The sequence below is a fragment of the Pyricularia oryzae genome, chromosome 1, assembly GCF_000002495.2.
Source record: "Pyricularia oryzae 70-15 chromosome 1, whole genome shotgun sequence".
In the NCBI taxonomy this organism is placed as follows: domain Eukaryota; kingdom Fungi; phylum Ascomycota; class Sordariomycetes; order Magnaporthales; family Pyriculariaceae; genus Pyricularia; species Pyricularia oryzae.
In genome coordinates this window covers 540,341-561,059 of record NC_017844.1, presented here as the reverse complement: position 1 = coordinate 561,059, position 20,719 = coordinate 540,341, and the positions used below count along the sequence as shown (strand labels likewise).

Here is a 20,719-nt window from a genome sequence, read left to right as displayed (position 1 = left end):
TGCTACTTTTGGTTACATATGTACCTACAGTACAAGCTCTCCAACCGCTAACCTCACATGGGGATGCGGGGTTTGAGGCAAATTGTCCAAACTCTAAGAAAATCAATTTGTTCACTGGGTCGTTTAATCGCCATGCTATCCATCAGCTTACGACAGCAAAAAAACAAAAAAAAACAAATAAAGATGCATTAATCAACCCACAAATCGCGAAATGATCCCATTCGCCTGGTTGGAACCTCTGGCAAAAGACGAATCAGCACTCCTGTGCGCCTGCCAATCCGCCCCCAGGCTCCTTGGATACGCTTTACGCCGGGCCTCTTCCCAGTCAATTATAGCCAAACCCACCACAATTAATATGCGGGGGCCGAGGCACCCGCTTTCCCCAGATCAGCCCACCCGTCTAAGTGCAACGGTATTTACAGCAAGGTACCATGGTTTTTTAATACGACATGTATGAAAATCTTTGAACCCTGATCGATGTTTTGTAGGGTCCTTTACGTCTTCAATGGCATGATGCTATGTTACATGCCGAGCTGTCGGCCATGTGAGTACTCACCATGACCGGCAGTCTCCACGCCCATTTTTTGAGGCTGCCTTGCCTGCTTACTGTAAGCAGTACAATAAGCGATACTGCATGAGTGTGGTCTGAAATTCCCACACTGTTCTAGTCTAGGTCTAGAGTTGGTTCGAACCCATCAAGTCTCGGAATTGCGACTTCAGCCCATCGGTATAAACTACACAAGACATGAAAAGCACAGCAACTGAATATCGGAAAATCAATAGGCTCAAACAAATAGGAAAGAAAATGTATAGACAGAGAATGTATGACAGTAAAAGCAAAAACAAAGTGAATACCCAAGAAATAACCCAAAACGGTATCGCTACCCGCATTTTATCGATCCGGAACTCCTTGCAAACAGCCAGTCTCTATACTTATAGATGTACAAACAAGAAATAGTAAAAATAAAAGAAAAATTGACGGCAAAACCCGGTCGGATCAAGCCCTCCAGCTGCGCTTGACGCGACGTGCCGGGACAAACCTCCTCATGATCTCGGCCACAGCGTCTTCATCAGTTATATCCTCAAAGATCAGAGGTTGCTGGGTAGATTGGCGCCTAGATGGGTCAGTGTTATCAGGATGCTCTTCACCATTGTAAATGCTTGAGTACTCATCGTCGTCCTCGTCCTCGTCCTCGTCCTCGTCGGCGTCGGCGTCGGCATCGTCGTAAAGATCATCACGCCCGTACAAAGAATTGGCTTCGGTGGTGTCGGCGCCCTCGTAGACCTGGGTGTTTTTTCCGTTGAGTGATTCTTCGGCGTCGAAGAAGACGTCATTGTCATCGTCATCGGTGCTGTCAGAGTATTCGGTGCCATCCTGGGCGTTAGCAACATTGATATCGCGGCGGTAAATTCCCTGGGCCGGAGCGGCGCCGTAGAGGTCATCTTCAAAACCATTGTCAAAAGAAGCGTCGGCCGCATAAGGATCGGCACCATAAGGGTCAGCACCATAGGGATCAGCGCCATAAGGGTCAGCACCGGCACCAAGACCACCAGCAGCGAGACCCCCTGCTTGGCCAGGACCAGCACCAAGACCAGTCGCGGGACCAGCGACACCGGCACCAGCACCGACGCCAGCACCGACGCCAGCACCAGCACCAGGAACAGGGCCAAGACCGTCATCGAAACCATCCTCAAACTCGTCGTCATAAAAGTCGTCAGGACCTTGCATCAATGGGTCATTGGCAGGCAGCACACCCGGCTGAGGAACTGGCTGAGGAATCGGCTGGGCAGGTTGAGGAGCAGGCTGAGGAGCAGGCTGAACCGGCTGGGGAGCAGGCGGAGGAACAGGCTGCGGCGCCGGCTGCGGCGCCGGCTGCGGCGCCGGTGCAACGGCGGGATCAGCAACTGGCTGAGCCGCCGGCTCGGGATCCTTCTTGCCCTTGATCTTCTTGGCGAGCTTGCCGACAAGATCGCCAGCCGTGCTGAAGACGGGCGCCACCATCGGAGCCAACGAGATGGCAGCCATGGCCGCCGCGGGCAGGATCCGCTTCTCCAACGCGGCGTCGTCGCGTCGGTAGACCGCCTGCATAGCTCCGGCCGGAGGAGCGGCGAACGACTGCGCACCGAGCGCGTCCGGCTGCTGCGCGTACATGTCGAGGCCATCCATGCCGGCGGCTCCACCGGCTGCCATGGCCACGGGCTGGAAGGCTGCCGGGTTCGGAGCGAGAGGAACCTGGGCGGGGGCGGCGCCGCCTTGGGTAAGTGGGTTGGCGGCGAGAAGGGACGGGTCCTCCTGCTCGAGGCCAGCTCCGGCGAATCCAGGGTTGACAGCGGCGGTTTGAGGCTGCAGAGCCGCGGGGCCTTGGAGCTCGCTGAGGCCCTCCAGATCTGTGGCACCACCAGCAGGAACAGCGCCTGCAGCAGGAACGGGTCCGGTGGCGGGGACAGTACCAGTAGCAGGGACAGCACCAGCAGCATCGCCGGGAACAGTCTGTGCGAAATCCAGGCCAGCGGCCCCTTCAACAGGCAAGCCAGCGGCTCCGCCTTCGAGCGCGCCTCCCAGTGTTCCGTCAGCAGCACCGGCCAGCGGATCTGGAATCTGACCAGTCAAAGGGTCCGGAACCTGACCGGGGACAGGAGCGAGCACTTGGTCAGTCATCGGATCCACAACCTGGCCAGTCATCGGGTCAATAACTTGGCCAGCCAAAGGATCGACCACTTGACCAGTCATCGGATCAACAACTTGGCCAGTCATCGGGTCAATAACTTGACCAGCCAAAGGATCAACAGCCTGGCCGGGAACCGGATCAGGAAGACCCTCAGCACCCTCGGTAGGAAGCTGGGTCGGGGGCACGCCTCCCTCCACACCCGGCTCTTCAGTGGTGGTGTTCGGGATGGGAGAAACTGGCACAGGCACAACGGCAGGGTTCTGTTCCTTCTGCTTCTTCTCCTCCTCCTCCTTCTTTTTCTTATCCGCCTCGTCCTTCTTCTTCTTCTCTTCCTCGTCCTTCTTCTTCTTGTCCTCGGCCTCCTTCTTCTTCTTCGCCTCGGCCGCCTCCGCGTCGGCCTTCTTCTTTGCTTCCGCCTCGGCTGCGGCCGCCGCGTCAGCCTCGGCCTTCTTCTTCGCTTCCTCCTCCTCCTTCTTCTTCTTGTCCCCTCCAGAGACCTTGTCGACAATCTTGTCGACGGCCTTGCCAATGAGTGGAGCGCCTACTGTTGCGAGCACAGGGATCAGGGGCAAGAATCGCTTCTCCAAAGCGCTATGGGAGTCATGATTGGTATCTTGGTTGCCATCGGCTGCTATCATGCCGCTGCCATCGGTACCATATGGGCTGCGGGCCTGAACAGGAATGCTGCGGGCGGATGCAGCTCCTATGCTGAGGGCTGCCGTCACCACAAGCGCGCCCTTCATGGCGAGTTCTGTTGGTTAGTGGGTTGATGGCAAGGTACCTAGGTAGCTGTCTAGAATTAGTGGTTATTTGACTGATTGGAAAGGAAGGTTAGTGGTTTCTGCACGGCGTTATGATAAATGCAAGATGAAAAACACAAGTCCCGGGTCAGGATACTGGGATGAAATGAGAATGAAAATAAAAATGATCATTAGAAAAAGGGTGGATATTGTTGAAAGGAAGGATGTCGTAACGATATATAGGCAGCTATGCGCGACATCAGCAAATTGATTACAGTCAGAATGTACAGGATGGTTTGCGAACAAGGGGGCCAGGCCAGTCAGGCATAAAGCCCGTAGTAAGGTCAAAATGTACTGGACTTTCGGCACTTGATTAGCCTTGCCGACCCCAAAGGTAAGAAGAAGAAAAAGTGCATCCACCAAGTGCTCCAAAGACCTTGTACCGGTAGCGACCAGTGGTAGCTGTGCCGCAAAGAACCGTACAGTAAGAGCACCTAACAGCTTTTAGATGGATGACAGTGGAGGCCAGTTGCTGGACAAGGCCGGGACGGATAGAAGGCGGGAATAAATTGAGCATGCTCAGGAACCTGCCAATAGTCAGCCAATCGCTTAGACACCGCACACCTCATCACATCATTTACGACCAAGGGTTGATTGGTCGCTTCCTCGAACAGTGTCGCTCGATGGGTGTCGGATCGAGGTGCGCGCTGCTGTTGCTGTGCGGCATCGCGCCAGGAAATTTGACCTCTGCTTGCCGGTAACCAACAACAGTAATCCACAGGCGCTTTGCTGAGGGGGCTTAGCCTTATTAGGCATGGGCTTGCAGGCGCAAGAGGGTGGTGTGGGCTGCCAAGTGGAGAGCCTCTCCTGGAATAACCCCTCGTCGAGTACAGTCACGTGATACAGCCTGTTGCTGCTTACTACCTGGGTTTGGCGGGCCACCAGTCGTTGAGTAAGCCTACTTTTACCATATCTACAGAACCTGTGTTGAACCAAATACACTTGGGAGTTTGTCGTCCCAGCTCGGTTAAGCTTGATGTCACAATAAAGTATGATGCATCTTTGACACGGAGACAGATAGATACTGATAAGAAAGCAAGCTGGGTGTAAACGTTGCTAAACATTCCATTGGTTCATCTCATATTGTCAAGCCCTCCATCAGAAGCAAGGAAAGCTGTGCGAACAAGTGTCTCAACACGTACGTACGCCAAATTCATTCGACCGCAACATATTCCGGCATGGTTTACCAGGCAAAAATACAAATAAAACTGGCGGCAAAGTCGAACACTCACTCCCGAATGCAGAGAATAAAGGGTACAAATGTCGCGTTCCGATATGCAGCCTAAACGTCACTACCCACTTACCCACTGAAATGCGCCCATGGATGTTGTGGCTATACTACATAGTATTCTGGTTCATAGATAGAATGCTCGCAACGTTCGTAGCAATGACTTTAGGCAGCTTAAGAGGTCTAATCTCTGCCGCTCTCTCTCCAGGTTCTTTCGCAATTAATCGAGCAAAAATGGTGATAAACGTAAGAGGACGCCTTTGTCGTACTGATAACTGGAATAGAGCAGTGAAGCTGGAATAATACGAGAAGAATATACAAGAATGGTTGTGTATACTGGCAGGTAAATTCGGTGTAGAGACCAGATGAAATACCCCGGCATAAAAGACGAGGAGTAAAAGTTGCTCGTCAAAACAAAAGTTTAACTGACCCTTTTCTACGCTTGTCTACATATATTATTACACATGAATCAATCCTGGGAAAACTAATACACGTAAGCTTATTGGACTAAACCCACTTCCTGATCGCAGGTCCAGACCTGAGTTGAAGCATAAGCATAAAAGCCTATCTTTGTTTTTGTACACGACGAAAAAAACAGGTAAGCTTGGGACCAGGATCCATGGCACACGAGGTACACAATTCCCTTGATACATGAACAAGATTTCACCCTCTTTGCGCTCCATTTCAAGAGTGGTAGTCTGTGTAACCCGGAAATTGGGAATCGCGGATCCTGCTCGTAACAAGTCTGAAGAGAACTAAGCCCTTGATTATCTGCCTATCTACCTATCTAGGTACGTTCCAGTGCTACCTATTGTAGGGGGCTCGAGGCGGAGTGTCCAAGGTTGGCCAGAAATTGGCATTGTAATTAGACAGCAAGCCTCACATACCCAAGGTAGGTAGATAGGCACTATTGAAGACCCCTATAAAAGACGAAATTCAAACCCGAAAACTTTTGCCACCACGCATGCCCCAACTGCAACGAAAATTTAAAGAGGAACAGTATGAGTCGGAGTCCTAGGTCTAGCCAAATCCATACAGAGTAACATAGCATGTTGCCTAGGATCGTACACCACATAAATTCCCGAAGGTAGATGCCTTGCGCAATCAACGTGGCATTGTTGGATAGCATGGTTCAGATTGGGATCATGGCCGAGATTCTCCCAGGTTTGTCGGGCATTCGTCATGCAGGCCGTATACTCAGCCACGTCCGCAGAGACGCCAAGTGCCAGGCCGAAAATGGTAATGAGCGTAGAAGAACGCATTTTGGTCTCGAATAAAAGGTGTCGTTGGAATAAAAGAAGAAGAAAAAACTGTAGGTTACAAAAGGAATATGCTGTGAAATGCCAAATGAAAAAGGATATATAAAAACCATGAGTTGGTGTTCAAGGTCAAGGAAAAACCGGTTTGTGTTTGGTTCTTATTTATTCCCTCTCCTTCTATGGTTCCTGGGGGAGGGCGGGTTGGATGGGAGTTTTGTTTAAGCGTTGCTTCAATAATCCGGTGTTGGCGCGAATAATGGCATAACCTGCATAATGATTGTTAGTACATACCTCTCGTACTTCCGTGCTTAACTCTGCCTAAAAGCAACTGATCTGCAAACAGCACAAAAATAGAACAGAAGAAGCTACTAAATTTGGATCACGAGTGGAAAAAAAAAGTACTCTGGTAGGGAATACAAAATATCAAGACCGAGTCAGGACATTGTCGGTGACCATACGGCGGCTGAACAGCTCCTGCCACGAAGCATGACCTCAATGTCTGTTGCCGCTCCAAGCTACGATTTGACATTATGGCAGGGGTCAATGGGCATTATTTGCAACTTTTTCTATTAATGCCAAACTTGTCAGCTTCGGCCGTCTTTCTAAGATTCAGCATTTCCGGCATGTCCCAAACTACGTCCTTGCTATTGAGCTCCGTGACAATGGCATGACGACGCTTCCTTCACCCAATACCTCATATTGATATTTTGGCAGTATGTGCTTTGCTGAATCCACTGGCGAGCAGACGGCCTTTGACGCAAGATCAATAACATCTTTTTCGTGCTGCGCCAACCAGAAGAAGGTCAAGTCCTCTGTCAGCAGCGGCCATGTTTCTATCGCTTGCTTTGTTTACCATCATCGAGTTGTACGGGGTAGCTGGCTGTACCCCAAATATGTCTTGACAATGATGAGCTCCATGCGTTTTGATGCAAGTAGAATACCATTGTATGTCTGCTCTCTGGTTAATCAGAACATCTGGGGGTATCATCTACTCCTCTTGGGCATGTAAAAAGCTCGAGTCTTGCTGTATTGGTTATTTCTGTCACGTATTTCTGGCATGGGAAAACGTGTTACAAATACTTTTGATCCGGATCTTTTAGTCCCTCAAATGTCCTCATACTCGAGCAGCAACAACTCCACAATGGCATGCCTCAGACTGTCATCAATCTCCAAGGCCTGCACGCCCTGCAGCTGCTCGTTCTTTGGGCGCGCCTGGTAGGTCTTCTTGCCCATCTCGACCGTCAACGCAGCCCAGATGGTGTCCTTGAGCGCATACTCGATCTCGGCATCGCCCAGCATCTTCTCGATGTGGCCGATCGGGTTCTTGTTCCGCATGCCGCCCGCGCCGCCGAGCGTCACCACGATGGGCTCGTCGGACGGGAAGCTGCCCAGGGTGAAGCGCGAGCCCCTTTCGTCGGGTTGGCGGCGGAGCTGCGCGTTGTTTTGCGCGTTGGTCAAGGTGCACCTGCTGCCGTGCTGGGCGAGGAAGAGCAGGTTCCATTCCCGGGTGGGATGGGAATCCTTGGGTGAGCCTGGGGGATTGGTGATTGTGACGGTGCTCGTCTCTGCTGTCCATTCAATCTTTGTAGTCAAGCGTCTGATTTCGCCGTCTTTGGCCTGTACGTCTTCGTGGAGGTCGAAGCAGGCGTTTCCGGAGCTTTGGTCAACAGCGAGCACGACCTCGAGAGAGCTGGGCAGCGGTGTGCTGTTTTGGAGCTTTTCGGCAGCATCCAAGACCACAATGGATCCCTCCCTGACAAACACGGGATACTGATCCAGGGGCCTGCTCATCCACGCCTCGCGGTCTCCAGTGTATATCCTGCCGGTGAAGTAGTCCACCCACCTGCCCGGAGGCAACCAGCCCTTGGTCTTGGCGAGCCGGTACGTCGGGTCAAGCGGATCCGTGATGGGCAGCACCATCATGCTGCTGCCAAAGAGGAACTGGTTCTCGACGCGGTACGCCTCGTGGCGCGTCGGGCACTCCCAGTACATGGGCTGCACGAGCGGCATTCCCTCCTCTGAGGCGCGCACGTTCATCGAGTACAGGTACGGCAGCAGCCGGTGCCGCAACCTCATAAAGTCCAAGACCGTCTCCTGTGGCCCGCCGGTGGGCAAGAGCCACGGCTCCTTGGACACCCAGCGCGTGTTGGACGAGTGCAGGCGCATGATGGGCGAGAAGACGCCGAGCTGGACCCAGCGCGTGGTGAGCTCGACGCTCTTGGCACCCAGGTAGTGGCCGCCAATGTCGTGGCTCCACCAGCCGTAGCCAATGTTGGACGCCGTCGCCGTGAAGGCGGGCTGGAAGCGCAGGCTGTCCCACGAAACCACGCTGTCCCCGGAGAAGCCGAGCGGATACCGGTGGCTGCCGGGCCCGGCATACCGCGACAGGATCAGGGGCTGGGGCATCTTGCTGCTCTTGATGTGCTGGTAGTGGAAGTGGTTGAGCACCCAGAGCGGATCAACGCCGCGCAGCTTGGTGTACTCGCCTTGCTGCCAGTCTATCCACCAAAAGTCGCAGCCGTCCTCTTGGAGCGGTTTGAGCAGGACCTCAAAGTATGCACGCATGTATTTGCGGTTTGTTATGTCAAACGCTACCGGCTCCCCCGATGCTGGATCCCGGCCAACCGCGCGGCAAAACTCCTCGTACAAGTCTTCGTACCTGTGCACACCGTCGGCCGGGTGGTCGTTGAGAGTCGTCTTCAACCCACGCTTGTGCAGCTCTGCCAGGAAGCGACGCGGGTGTGGGAACAGCTTGCGGTCCCACGAATATCCAGTCCAGCCGTTCTGACCATCGGCGATAACCCGCGGGTCGTCAACCAGGTGCCAGTCCATGTCGATGACGGCAACCGACAGCGGCACTCGATGCTTCTCGAAATCGTCCATGAGGCCGACGTACTCGTCGTCGCTGTACGGGTAGTACCTGCTCCACCAGTTGCCCAGCGCCCAGCGCGGGATGACGGGCGTCTCACCCGAGATGAGATAAAACGCCTTGATGGCGTCGCGGTAGTCGTGCCCGTAGGCGAACAAGTAACCGTCCACCCTCCCTTCTCCCGCGAGACGGGGCGCGACAAAGCCATCCTCCTCGAAAAGCATGGTGGTCGAGTCGTCGATGGTGGCATACCCCTTGTGCGACATGATGCCGGTGCCCCAGTCCGTCCTGCCGTCGACGCGGTCCAGCGTGCGAGCAGTGCCGCCGAGGCTCTCCCACGGCTTGTAGTAGCCATACCGCCAGAGGCTGCGGGTGTGGCCCGCCACGAGGCAGAAGAAGTTGTGCGCCGCAAACGACGTGCAGTTTGTGTCAAAGGTGATGCGGAAACGTTTGGTGACTATGTCAATCCAGCCGCCGTCGTCCGACTCCTCGACCACAAAACCGTCGGTCCCTCCGCGGTCGCGACGGTATGCAAACGAGGACGGCCTATCCTCGAACCGACTGTCCGGCGCCCACTCGTAGCGGACTAGGCCATCAGCCAGGACAGTCAGGCGAAACTTGTCGCCTTGACGTCCGCCGATGATGCTTCCCCTGCGCAGGGGAGTAGGCGGGGACTCGGGTGGTGTCATGATGAGTTCTTCATCAGTCGCCATAGTTATCTGGGTCATGGGTTTGTCGGGAGGATGTGGCCACGGTTTATTCGATCATGGTAAAAAAAAAAATCACGGTTGCAGTTGCCGATACTACGTCCGAGTGCCGATTGTCTACCTTGGTAATTGCTTCGCTCGGATGTTGGAGAAATAAACGTTAAACTGCGTTGACCGTTGCCCCGCGCTGCACGTGCTCATTCATTCCCTTTACTTTCTTTTCCGAGACAGTCATTTATCCCACCTGGATATTTGGGAATACTAGACCAGACCTAGATCTAGAATTAGACCAAGACATGCACTAGAGCGAGACTATTGTTAGAATGTTGCAACCTCAAAAAGCCATGTACCGTCAACTAAACTTTTTACTTACACGGCTCAGCGTGACTTGCAGGAGAGACGCCAATTCAGCTCGAATGCTTGTAATGAATGAATTAAAACTTGCTAAATTTCAGTTGATCAGACTTGCAAAATCAAAAGACCAAACCGTTCGCTGAATAAAACACAACTTGCTATCGCTGGGCTAAATGCCCTTGATAGCCCTCGCCACAGTCTCATCGAGGGTCTCCTTCTCAACCGCTCCCAGAAGCTCCATGTTATCCCCAATCTTGTGGCTGTAGTCTCCTCCACGTCCCTCCGTCATGTGCATGGCATAGAATGCAGATATGAAGTCGAGCTCAGTGCCCGCCTTCACCCCCTGCTCGATGAACTTGTCCGAGTCGACCTCTTCAATCTTCCAGTCCTTCTCCTCCGTGCCCGTCGCCTTTAGCAGGCTGGCCAAGACGTCCCTCTGCGTGATGTAGAACGACTTGAGAAACACGGGCTTGTTGCGGAACTTTGCCAGCTCCGCGTCGGGCAGCGACAGCAGACCGGCCGTGGCCTTGCCGACGGTGCCGATGTTGGTCGTGGGGAACTTTGTCCTCCCGCCGTCGTACAGCCTGGCCGTGCGGGCGGCGACGTCGAAGCCCCACAGGCCCTTTGGCAGCGACCAGTCGAACCACGGGTTGTTGACCATGGCGAACCAGGCCATTCCGCGCTCCTCGATCAGGTCGCGCACGGGCTTCTTGCCGCTGAGCATGGGCACCTCCTGGACGATGCGCGACTCGGGGTCCGGGTCGCTGCCGAACTCGGTAGGCACCACCAGCGGCACCCCGGCCTTGGCCGCCGCCTCGATCCACAGCGGCTGGTCCCCCATGGCGCCCACGCCGAGCTGCATCACCAGCACGTCTTGGTCCTTGAGGACGCGGACGGCAAAGTCCGAGTCGGATGCGACGCCACGCTCGACGCGGGCGACGCCGGCCTCGGGGATTTTGTTGGTGCTGTCCGGCCGCGTGATGACGGTGATGGTGTGGATGCCCTGGGCGATCAGGCCCTCGAGCGTTGGGGTGCCGACTGATCCTGTCGCGCCGACAATGGCGATTTTGCGGCCTTGCTTGGTGGGGGACATGATGTTGGACGATGAAGGCTTGAGTGATGAGATTTTGAGGGTTGTAAGTGTAGCGCCTGTGCAAGGTATACTCGTCTTGGTTGTTGAGTTGGTCAGTGTGAGTTGGGAATGTGATGTCAGTCTGAGTTGGCAGCTTGAGAGTGAATATCTGGAATCTTTTGCATCTTGCCTCTAGATCCAGCGATCAGATGGTTATATATACTTGGGTGTATGTATGTATATCCATGACGATATGTCCAGATATAATTACAGACATACCATCCCACGTCTATGATACTCACCTTGCCCCGTGTCTCAGCCGATTGGTGGGGTTGTGCTTTGAAATCATCAAGCATGGTTAGCATGGTTAGCCCGAAGTAGCGAAATAGGAATGCATGCAAACAAGCCTAGCTGCCAAGGCGGCAGCGCTGACGAAGCACGATTGCAGCTTGTTGGCGACCTAGGCGACGGTCCGGACAGGCACCAGTCGTCATTTAGCGGGCTTTTCCTTTATCTGGGTTCCATTTGAATCCCTCGCTCGCTTAGATTACCAAATCACAAACAATTGCGAAAATACTCGGTATTTTGGGTACGCCGCAGACCGATCCACCCGCTTTGACCTGCGTAGCAATTGCGATGTTGTCGGGTTGGAAATTAGTCATTTGTAGTCATTTGTGGCCATTTGAGACGCGGACGAAAGCGTCCCCAAGATGGTTGACAAATTTTCCGGGCTAACATGATAGGCGTGCCTCTGACATCTTACGCATTCCGGGAACGAATACACTGCTGGACGTCTAAAATGATGCGAAGAGTAGGTACAAGCAAAGCCCAGTTTTGTTTGATATGGTAACCTTGCGACGAAATTCAATGTTTCAGCGCTTCTGCTTAGCAAGCAAGGGAAACTTGGGACAAAATCGTCCTCCGAGACTGCGCCTAAAAATCCACCTTCTCAAAAAGTCACATGTTCAGCACGTGATGTCCCGGCTTTCAACCACCCCCAACCAACGACTCGAACACAAGCACATATTACCCACAATTATGCACGCTCCGCATGGGATTCTCAAGCTACTTGACCCCGCTGCGATGTAGGGCTCAGATGACGCACAAAAGCGCTACACGAGAGGGATATCAGTCCTACCACTCTCCTGACCTTCACAGCAACATCAAGAGTCGCCCGGCTAGCTCAATCGGTAGAGCGTGAGACTCTTAATCTCAAGGCTGTGGGTTCGACCCCCACGTCGGGCTCAATTCCCGTACAAAGCGGCTCGTTCATTTTTGAAGTTTTTGCCTTGGCCATAGATCTTGTCGTCGATGTCTCGTGAAGGTCTTGAGAAAACTTTGACGGTATGCGATTCCGTTGCTTTGTGAACAGTCTGCTCGTGGAATTTTCGCGTTGGTCACTGTGTCAGGTTGTTATTTTTTCTTGCCCAGAGGTTGTCATGTCAGTCCATACGGTTCAAATGTATTCAACTGTACTGCTTTTGACATACACAAATAAGCTACACGGAGCTATATCGTCAGAGAGTCCCCGTCACCCCGTCACCCCGTTAGTGTTTTCAGATGGGTCTCGCTCTCGATCGTATTTAAGCAGCTGGGCTATGAGGCTATTACTTGCACTCGTTGCAGCATCCAAATACTTGCTTGTCTCACAGTTCCCTGAAGTTTTACCATACGAATGTTGGATCATACCATACAAATATTACACAGGCTAGTTCGATTTTAATTGGTGGCATTATTGGGGTTGAGAGTTTTGAAGAAGGCACCAAAAGAGAACAGGTCGTGACCGCGTTGATGAGGCAGACAGAGAACAACGTTGGCGTCCCACTCAATTCGCGGTCGCGGTCGGCAGAGTAGCAAGCAACGTACAATCCATGGCTGCGTCGTGGATGGGGGTGGGGTTTTGTTTACATGCCTACCTCATGGATGGCACCCAGGAGCGATGAGGGGGTTGGAAAATCAAGCTTATTCTTTGGGAATGCTAGAGGTCGAATCTTTGTGACCATACCTCCCCCCCCCCCCCCCCGAAATATGCACAACGGCACACGCACACTCAAATTATTAGTTAATAAAGAAATGCATCCGATGCATACATGCGCCTAATGCTGCCTAATAGAGCCAAATGTTCTAACGCCAAAATTTTCCCCGCAACAACTTTACAGAGTTGAAATGTAAGTTAGAATATCTCAGGTGGATTGTAGCGAGTCGGCTAAAGCTTCATTGGCGGAGGTTAGCAAACATAATTAACCTTAATTTGCATTGCGTCGCGTTTAGCGTTTGCATTAAGTGAATGTGGTTTAAAGGCGCCAAAATCACAGAGGAGAGATACAAGGCCTGGGAGATTGCGCTGTCCGGTTACCGTTGTTTAACTTGTAAAAATATCATTTAATTTTGGTCGAAGAAACACAAGGTCGGCAGGAGATAGGCTGCCTGAGACCGCTGCAATGATAAAATAGATAAAAAAGCGGCATTTAAGCAAAAAAAGTCGGGCTTGCCCCTACCAATAACCCAAAAATTCGATTCTCGTGGCTGATTGAACGCGGAGGTTGAGGCGGTAGCTAACTGGAGCGCGGCCAAGCCCTCGACTACGCGTCACCGATACCACGGTCAAAACGTACCGCCGGCTGGTTTGGATTACAGCGAGGTCTGAATAGCCTTTAGTACCCAAGGCGATCTTGAATAATATCATTGGCAGTGATAAACCACGCAGGCAAACAAATCAAGCCCGGGTGACCCACAAATGGACAGGACCCTGAAGTGGTCATCTCCTTTTTGAATTTTTAACCCTTATATAGTCTCAGGGCTCATCCCTGAAGCCCGTAGCTCCCGCAATTGAGCGTGGCTCAATTGTGGCTTTGCGTTGTACTCCGTCCCTGTGGGTCCGCGCAAAGATCGCTTCGGTTCAGAGAACCAGCGATTTCTTTTTGGCCGATTTAATCGGCCGAAAAGCCATGTGGCTGGTATGGTACATGGAGGTGTATCGATTGTTCAACCTAGGGCTCTGAACTTACTCACCTTACCCAGGTAAGCAATTGAATTGTGGGATCGAGTTGGTGTTGGGATCATCTGGCCCACTTTTAGTCACGATAAATGGGGTTTCATCCCCTACCTAGCCTTTGCTCCATATGGAAACCGAGCCGCAATCGATGTTTGACGGAACCAGTGAGCTTTCATGGAATTAACAACAAGAAAAAGCTGATGAGCCACCCGAAACCCAAAGCGAGATCAAAATATTTCCCTACGTGTGATCTCGGCACATTCCATCTAACAAGTACGGCTTCCTCAGATGTGTCTCCCTGCAAAATTTACCCTGTCCCACACACATACACATATCAAAGTTTGTATAACAGAGAAACTCTATATTTGTCGGTCAACCCCGCGATAGGCTATCTCCTGCGTGGATGTACAAGGGATGTCCCTTTATTAGTTTGCCCGTGTAGAAGCCATGGAAACTAGCTGCCGCACGCAGCGCCTCGCACAAAAAATCGCAATGGAAAGAAACGGACTGTTCCTGACACGAACCTGTCGAGTAAACAGGAAAACAATAATTGGCACAGAAGAGAAGCGCCGGCGTTTGCTCAAATCGTACATGTATGTAAGAAAATCAACTTCAAGAAAACAATCGCAGTTTTTTTTTTTCTTTTCTTTCCAGATTCATTTCTTTTGGAAAATTCACCACCCCGGAACCCTCGTCACCATCAACCTCCAGCCCTCGTAAATCTTGAAAAGCGTCAGCGCAAAATCGTCCCCAATCTCCTGACCCTCGTCTGACTCCGCCTCTGGCCGGAGCGGCGAGAAGTGGTAGCGTCCGACCAGGCTGGCGATTAGACACAGCAGCTCATCGCGAGCGTAGGGCTCGCCCGGGCATCGGCGCGGGCCGGACCCGAAGGTCAGGAACGAGCACGGGTGGCGCCGGTGCTTCTCTTGCTGGTCCGCGGGGCCCAACCACCGATCCGGGTTGAAGGTGCGAGCATCGGGTCCCCAGCTCTTGGGATCGCGGTTCATGGCCCAAGGTGAAAAGACGACGACGGTGCCTTTGGGGATGTAAACGCCGCAGATCTCAGATGCCGTCGGATCGACGCACTCGCGCCACAACAGCGTGTTGATGGAGTGGTACCGCAGCACCTCCTGTACCACGGCGCCGAGATAGGACAGCGACCGCAACGTGGCCTGTTGCTGCGGCGCGTTCGGATCCGGGATGGCGGCGCGGACCTCGTCGCGCAGCCGCGTCTGCATCTCTGGGTGTCGTGAGAGGAGGTGCACGGCCCACGAGGCGCTGCCCGCCACCGTCTCGGTGCCGGCGGCGAGGAAGTGCACCGTCTGCGTGACGAGATCCCGGTGCGAAAGGCCCCGGACCGCATCGCCACGCTGAGCATGTCCTCTCGGATCGCGGCCGTTTTGGTACTGCCGAGTGTCTTGTCCTCATTGTCTTGGTGTGAAAAAGTGTGTTTGCGCTCGCTGACCTCCGCCGCGCGCTCGTGCTCGGTGACTATGTTTTCCGACACCTGCCAGACCAGTGCCATAATGCTTTTGATGGTTTTGACGGCGCGCAGGGGCAGGGCCAGGGCAATGTTGGCGCCGATTAGCGAAGCGGCCTCGAGCGACCGCTGGCCTCTCCATGTCGTTTTGAACATTTCGACGTAGGCGCGGGCGAAGATCGAGTTTGGCGATTTGAGGGCATGCCGTTTGTATTTTGGTGCGTTTATTTGTATGGCCTTGAAATCGGTGCTATAGGCAAAATGGCCGATTATATCGATGCTCGCGGCCGATATGAGTTTAAGCAATTCGACGACTTCGGTGCTGTTACACCCATTATCCCCTAAAGCCATTTTTTCCGTGTAATTTGGCAATGCTTCTATGGTTTCGACGGCCGTTTTCCACATATCGGGGAACGATTTCCTTATTTGGTCGGGGTTGAAAGCGGGAATTAAACCTTTGCGGGCGTGTTTATTTTCTTCCCTTTCCTGGATTAGGAGACCTTTGCCCGCAATATTGTTGGCCAATATAAATTGCAATTTGGGCTTGATATATTTAAAGGCGTTTGGACCGTGCAACAGGTCGGCAGTAGCTTTAGGGCTGGCAGTAAAAATGCGCTGTCTGTTAAAAATGCCATAATACCTGAAGAGACCGTCGTGGGGAAGCTCGTCCATCCACCGCTCAATCTCTACGGCTTTGGGCTCTTTAAGGAGTCGAAACCATAAAAAGCCCTGTTTAGGGGCCGGAAGGTGGCGCAGGGGGCTGAGCAAGGGCTTGATATGCAAAGAATAGATGCAGTAGCTGACGAGGAATATAAAGGCCACCCAAGTTAGGCCCCTTAGGGACAGGACCGCCGAGGCGATCGTAGCTATCGGTATGGACATTTCTGTCAAGGACGACAAAGCGTTAGGATCATTTGTGGTTCCGCTGAGCTAAAGACAAAATCGATCTGAATAATCGCTGGGGGGGAAAGAGTGCGTTGTAATTTGTACAAAAAGGCGCCAAAGGACGATGGCTCACAGCTTATATATATTGCCTGTTTCTCGCTCGGTTCATGATCCAATACTTTCAAGTCTCGACTGGGACAGCCCTATGCCCACATTTTATGCTCGGGACTGCACAGGGCTCTACTGTGTTGGCTCCTTTGTCTTTTTTGAAAGGGTCCCCAAGCTTACAACCTCCTAACATGCCGTGATGATGGCATGGAGATGGCATGGAGGCACTTCGGTCTTACATGCCGTTGTATAAACATAATCCCGTTCTGGATAGTTACACATTCTACACCTGAAACCTGCTAGTCATAGATGGGACATGATATTGCGCAAATTATTGATGGTGGTAGTGTTTTTGCAATTCTAAGTAGCCACCAGGTCGCGCAGCTTGTTGTGGCCCGCGAACATTTAAAGATTATCCAAGACATCCAATTCTGCAAAAAGCTAAAAAAAAAAAAAAAAAAAACGGTTTTACTTTCAGGGTCCTGACTTTATTACCCCGATACCACACAGCCTTACCCAGGCTGTCACAGTCGTGACCGCGAGACCAGTCGTGTTCCGTAAAAGGACACCGAGCTCGGGCCTCAATCATAATGATGGCCGATGCGGTAGGGACAGGTCGCTGACCCTCGATCGATAGACGCTTAGCGCGCAGCATATGTCAAACTTTCAGATTGATATCCGGGATCCAGTCCGGGACAGCGGGGAATTCCCGTCTTAACACCAACAAAAAAATTCAAAATAGCCTTTTCAGCTACCAAGCTTCATTCGCACAAAGCAAGCAGTTGGCCTGTTTACTACGCGGTACAAATGACATGCCTGGCTACAGTACGTCCCCAGGTTACACGGACCTGGAATATAAGACCTTAAACCGCTAGGAAAAACGCACATTTTATTCACGCACTGTACCTCTTCCAGTATTTGACCCTGCCGGGATCCGTGAACATGCAGTGTCAAACTTCCGGAACCTACCCCAGCAAACTTTGCTTTGAAAACCAAGTTTCTTTCTTTTTTTTCGGTGAGATATAAGGCTCAACGCGGGACGCGTCGCTCACCTGATAGTAGCATCTCGTATCAAAATGCACGACTTTGCAGAATCCAACTGCGCGCTATTCTCCCACGAAATCCTGGTGAGATATTCAGATGAGGTGCAGTGGATGTCATATCTTGACATAACTATGTGGCAAATGAGACTAAAGTTGCCACTTGTACGTGGTACTCTGCAGATCTTCCATGGTCCTGCCACTTTGCCGCGCTACGCGGTCATTTTGAAGGTTAACCCAGCCGGCCCACGCTCAGTATACTGCTGTACTGTACTATACATACCACGTGGACTGTCAAAATACAAAAGGCAAAAGGCAAAAAAAGGGGGAATATAATAAAAATAGAATTCGAAAAGAAAAATTTTCACAGATGAGCATATATATCACACTCTAAATGCAATACTAGTAGTTTTTCAAATCACGAAAGAATCACAAGCAGGATATTTGAATATCCGTCAAAGCTGCAAAAACCGCACCTTGACTCGAAACCACGTTTCTGCTGGGTTGCAAGTGGTAGATAGTCTAAAATAACCTGTTCGTAATAATCGACTGTTTCGGAAGGCGTCAGCGGAGTAGCGTGGTGATTATTCCTTCCGAACAACTTCACTTGTTATACGCTAGAATCGACGCTAAAACTCTCGTCCAATTGCGCTTCGAGTTTGCCAGATCCTCCAAGAGGAGGAGAGCAGGTTAAGCCAATGAAAAGGCCCGCGAAACTTTCCCTGCACGGCGAGGTAGAGTAAACACTACCGCTACGTCCGGAGCACGTGGCTCGCTTCGCGCACCACGCACTCCTCGTGCCGCTGAACCATCTAGACACCTGGTCTAAGACAGCCCCGAAATGTCTCACCCTTGTAGGCTTTGTTAAGGGGAGATATGCACTCGCGTTTCTGTCATCTTGAATCGGTGGCGTAAGGGACGTAAGAGAGGTAATCAAAAAGATGCACCGTCAGTTAGCCTCTGCGTTTTGGCATGGCAGGTGGAGCTATCGGGCCATTTCTTTTCTGTCGCCGCCAAGTTCCCCTCGTCTTTGCCTTATACGTCGAGCTTGCATGCGAAAGAGGTTGCGACGTTTTGGTAGTGGTTAAATCTGCAACACTTGTATCCGGGTAGGGAGGGGGCTCCTGATTCATCGGTTAGTCGAGGTCTCGGGAAAAAGCACCCTTTGGTTTTAATGAAATTTGACCCGAGATGATATTTCTCTGTTTCACCTGGTGGCAAATCCCATCTACAGTCTTGACTATGGTTCTACTTTACATTGCCTCCCCCGCACCTCCCCTCGGATTGGGTGTTTCTTTCTTTTGTGCGGCAAGGGCATCATGATTCCCGATTCCTCATGTTTCTCTGACCCTTCTGCACCTAATCCTAAGCATCAGGCTCCTCAGTACTCACCACCTGTCTCAGGGGGGAAAGAAACACAAGCATTTCCATAGAACAAGAGACAGCGCCAGCGATGGAGCCGTCTATAATGGACACAGCCGGCTGGACCGGGCCCGAGGACCCTGAGAACCCCGTGAACTGGTCCCCCTGGCGCAAGTGGACCATCGTGGCAACAAACTCGCTCGCCACCTTCATGGTCTCCTTCGGCAGCAGCGTCTTCTCGGGAGCCCTGCCCGACGTCCAGCGCATCTTTGGCGTCTCGAACGACGTCGCCCTCTTGGGCATCGCTCTGTACGTGCTGGGCTTCGCCCTCGGCCCCATGGTCTGGGGCCCGGCCTCGGAGCTGTACGGCAAGACACGGCCCATGTTTGCTGGTCTTTTCCTGTTCGCCCTGTTCCAGATCCCCTGCGCCGCGGCCGACTCGCTGGGCGTCATACTCGCTTTCCGGTTCCTCGGCGCGCTGGCGGGCTCGTCGGTGCTGGCCATTGTGGGCGGCATGTTTGTGGACTTCCTCACCGGTCCGGCTGAGAGGGGCGTATCGACGGCTCTCTTCAGTCTGGCTACCTTTTGCGGACCAGCCGCCGGCCCCATCGCCGGTAATGCCCTGGCCCGCTATGTCGGTTGGAGGTGGACTTCGTGGGTCACCTTGATCGGTGTTGCTGTATTTGGGACGGCCGCGTTCCTCGCGACGCCCGAGACGTCTGGGCCGGTTATACTCCGTCGTAGGGCTGCGAGTATGGGGCTGAGCGACGAGAAGACTGGCCAAGCAAGGCCGACCGCTTCTGTGTTTGTCCAGAAATACTTGACCAAACCTCCGAAGATGCTTGTACTCGAGCCGATCGTGAGTGTTCCCACAGAGGAAGCTTTCAAGCTTTCGATAAATCCCAAGCACGGGAAATTGTCACGACTGACCAGACATGAGACCAAAAACAGCTGCTCATCTTTACCATCTACATGAGTCTTGTATACGGCGTCATCTATCTGACCTTTTCTATGTACCCGCTCGCTTTTGTCGTCGAGCGGAATTTCAGCCAGGTCGACGGCAGCCTACCATTTATCAGCATCTTTATAGGTGTTGTCGTCGCGTGCGTCGCGCTGGCGGTTCATAGCATATACTACCTGGGGCCCATGGCTAAGCAAACAAAAATTCACGTCCCCGAAAGGCGCCTACCACCAATGATAGCGGGCTCCTTCATCCTGCCTGCCGGTGAGTCTATTCTCTTTTTTTTCTTCTTTCTTTTCTTGCTTTTATGCCTTTGCAATTCCAATCACATACACTTGTGCACACACTAAACAGCAAACACAGGCATCTTCTGGTTTGCATGGACCTCGAACCCTTCCCTGCCCTGGCTGCCCCAGGCCTTCTCGGGCATATTGATAGGCTGCGGATCCATCCTCGTCTTCATGTCAGGCGTGGTGTACCTAATTGAGGTATACCTAATCCACGCCAATAGCGCCCTGGCCATCAACAACCTTATCCGGTCCGTTTTCGCCGCCGCCTTTCCCTACGCCGCGGGGAGGCTCTTTGCAAAGCTGGGATTGACAGTCGGCGGCTCCGTTGTGGGCGGAATATGCGCCGTGCTAATCCCTTTTCCCTATATGTTATGGAGATGGGGGACTAGGATTCGGAGCTGGTCGAGGTATGCGTTTCATGAATAGGTTTCGTATGGGAAAGCTGCATCCATCGTCCAGAGAACAAAGGGAATTGGTCAGTCGGTCGGGCTTTATTCAGAATCAACTGGACTCATGGGGCCGTGGGATCCTTTGGACTTGTGTGTTTTTTTTTCTTGTTTATATTTGTTATTTAATATAAAAATAACCCCCACATATAGCGATGCGCGATTCTTCTTTGTACCAAAAGCTGCACGGTTAA

The 20,719-nt window shown here is 52.4% G+C and overlaps 5 protein-coding genes and 1 non-coding gene across 6 annotated transcripts; 2 read left to right on the top strand and 4 right to left on the bottom strand.

The window, feature by feature from the left end:
- Positions 1-769: 769 nt before the first annotated feature.
- MGG_02097 (uncharacterized protein) lies at positions 770-3,412 on the bottom strand (the record flags this gene model as incomplete). Its single annotated transcript, XM_003708818.1, has 1 exon — positions 770-3,412. The coding sequence occupies one exon, from the start codon at positions 3,410-3,412 to the stop codon at positions 998-1,000; it is 2,415 nt and encodes an 804-aa protein (XP_003708866.1). The 3' UTR covers positions 770-997.
- A 3,051-nt stretch (positions 3,413-6,463) lies between these two features.
- On the bottom strand, positions 6,464-9,929 carry MGG_02096 (glycoside hydrolase). Its single transcript, XM_003708817.1, has 2 exons — positions 9,906-9,929; positions 6,464-9,833 (listed from the first exon to the last, which is right to left on the bottom strand). Exon 2 carries the CDS (start codon positions 9,551-9,553, stop codon positions 7,061-7,063), a length of 2,493 nt encoding a protein of 830 aa, XP_003708865.1. The 5' UTR covers positions 9,554-9,833; positions 9,906-9,929; the 3' UTR covers positions 6,464-7,060.
- A 126-nt stretch (positions 9,930-10,055) lies between these two features.
- Positions 10,056-11,314, bottom strand: MGG_02095 (uncharacterized protein; the record flags this gene model as incomplete). Its single annotated transcript, XM_003708816.1, has 2 exons — positions 10,056-10,997; positions 11,261-11,314. The coding sequence occupies 2 exons, from the start codon at positions 11,312-11,314 to the stop codon at positions 10,056-10,058; spliced, it is 996 nt and encodes a 331-aa protein (XP_003708864.1).
- An 816-nt stretch (positions 11,315-12,130) lies between these two features.
- Positions 12,131-12,203, top strand: MGG_20050. Its single transcript has one exon. It is a non-coding gene; the product is annotated as a tRNA-Lys (tRNA).
- Positions 12,204-14,627: 2,424 nt separating this feature from the next.
- MGG_02094 (cytochrome P450 3A19) lies at positions 14,628-16,315 on the bottom strand (the record flags this gene model as incomplete). The annotated part of the gene is made up of 2 exons (XM_003708815.1): positions 14,628-15,359; positions 15,419-16,315. 2 exons carry the CDS (start codon positions 16,313-16,315, stop codon positions 14,628-14,630), a joined length of 1,629 nt encoding a protein of 542 aa, XP_003708863.1.
- Positions 16,316-18,919: 2,604 nt separating this feature from the next.
- Positions 18,920-20,719, top strand: MGG_02093 (polyamine transporter 2; the record flags this gene model as incomplete). The annotated part of the gene is made up of 5 exons (XM_003708814.1): positions 18,920-19,687; positions 19,780-20,053; positions 20,144-20,486; positions 20,539-20,618; positions 20,679-20,719. 5 exons carry the CDS (start codon positions 18,920-18,922, stop codon positions 20,717-20,719), a joined length of 1,506 nt encoding a protein of 501 aa, XP_003708862.1.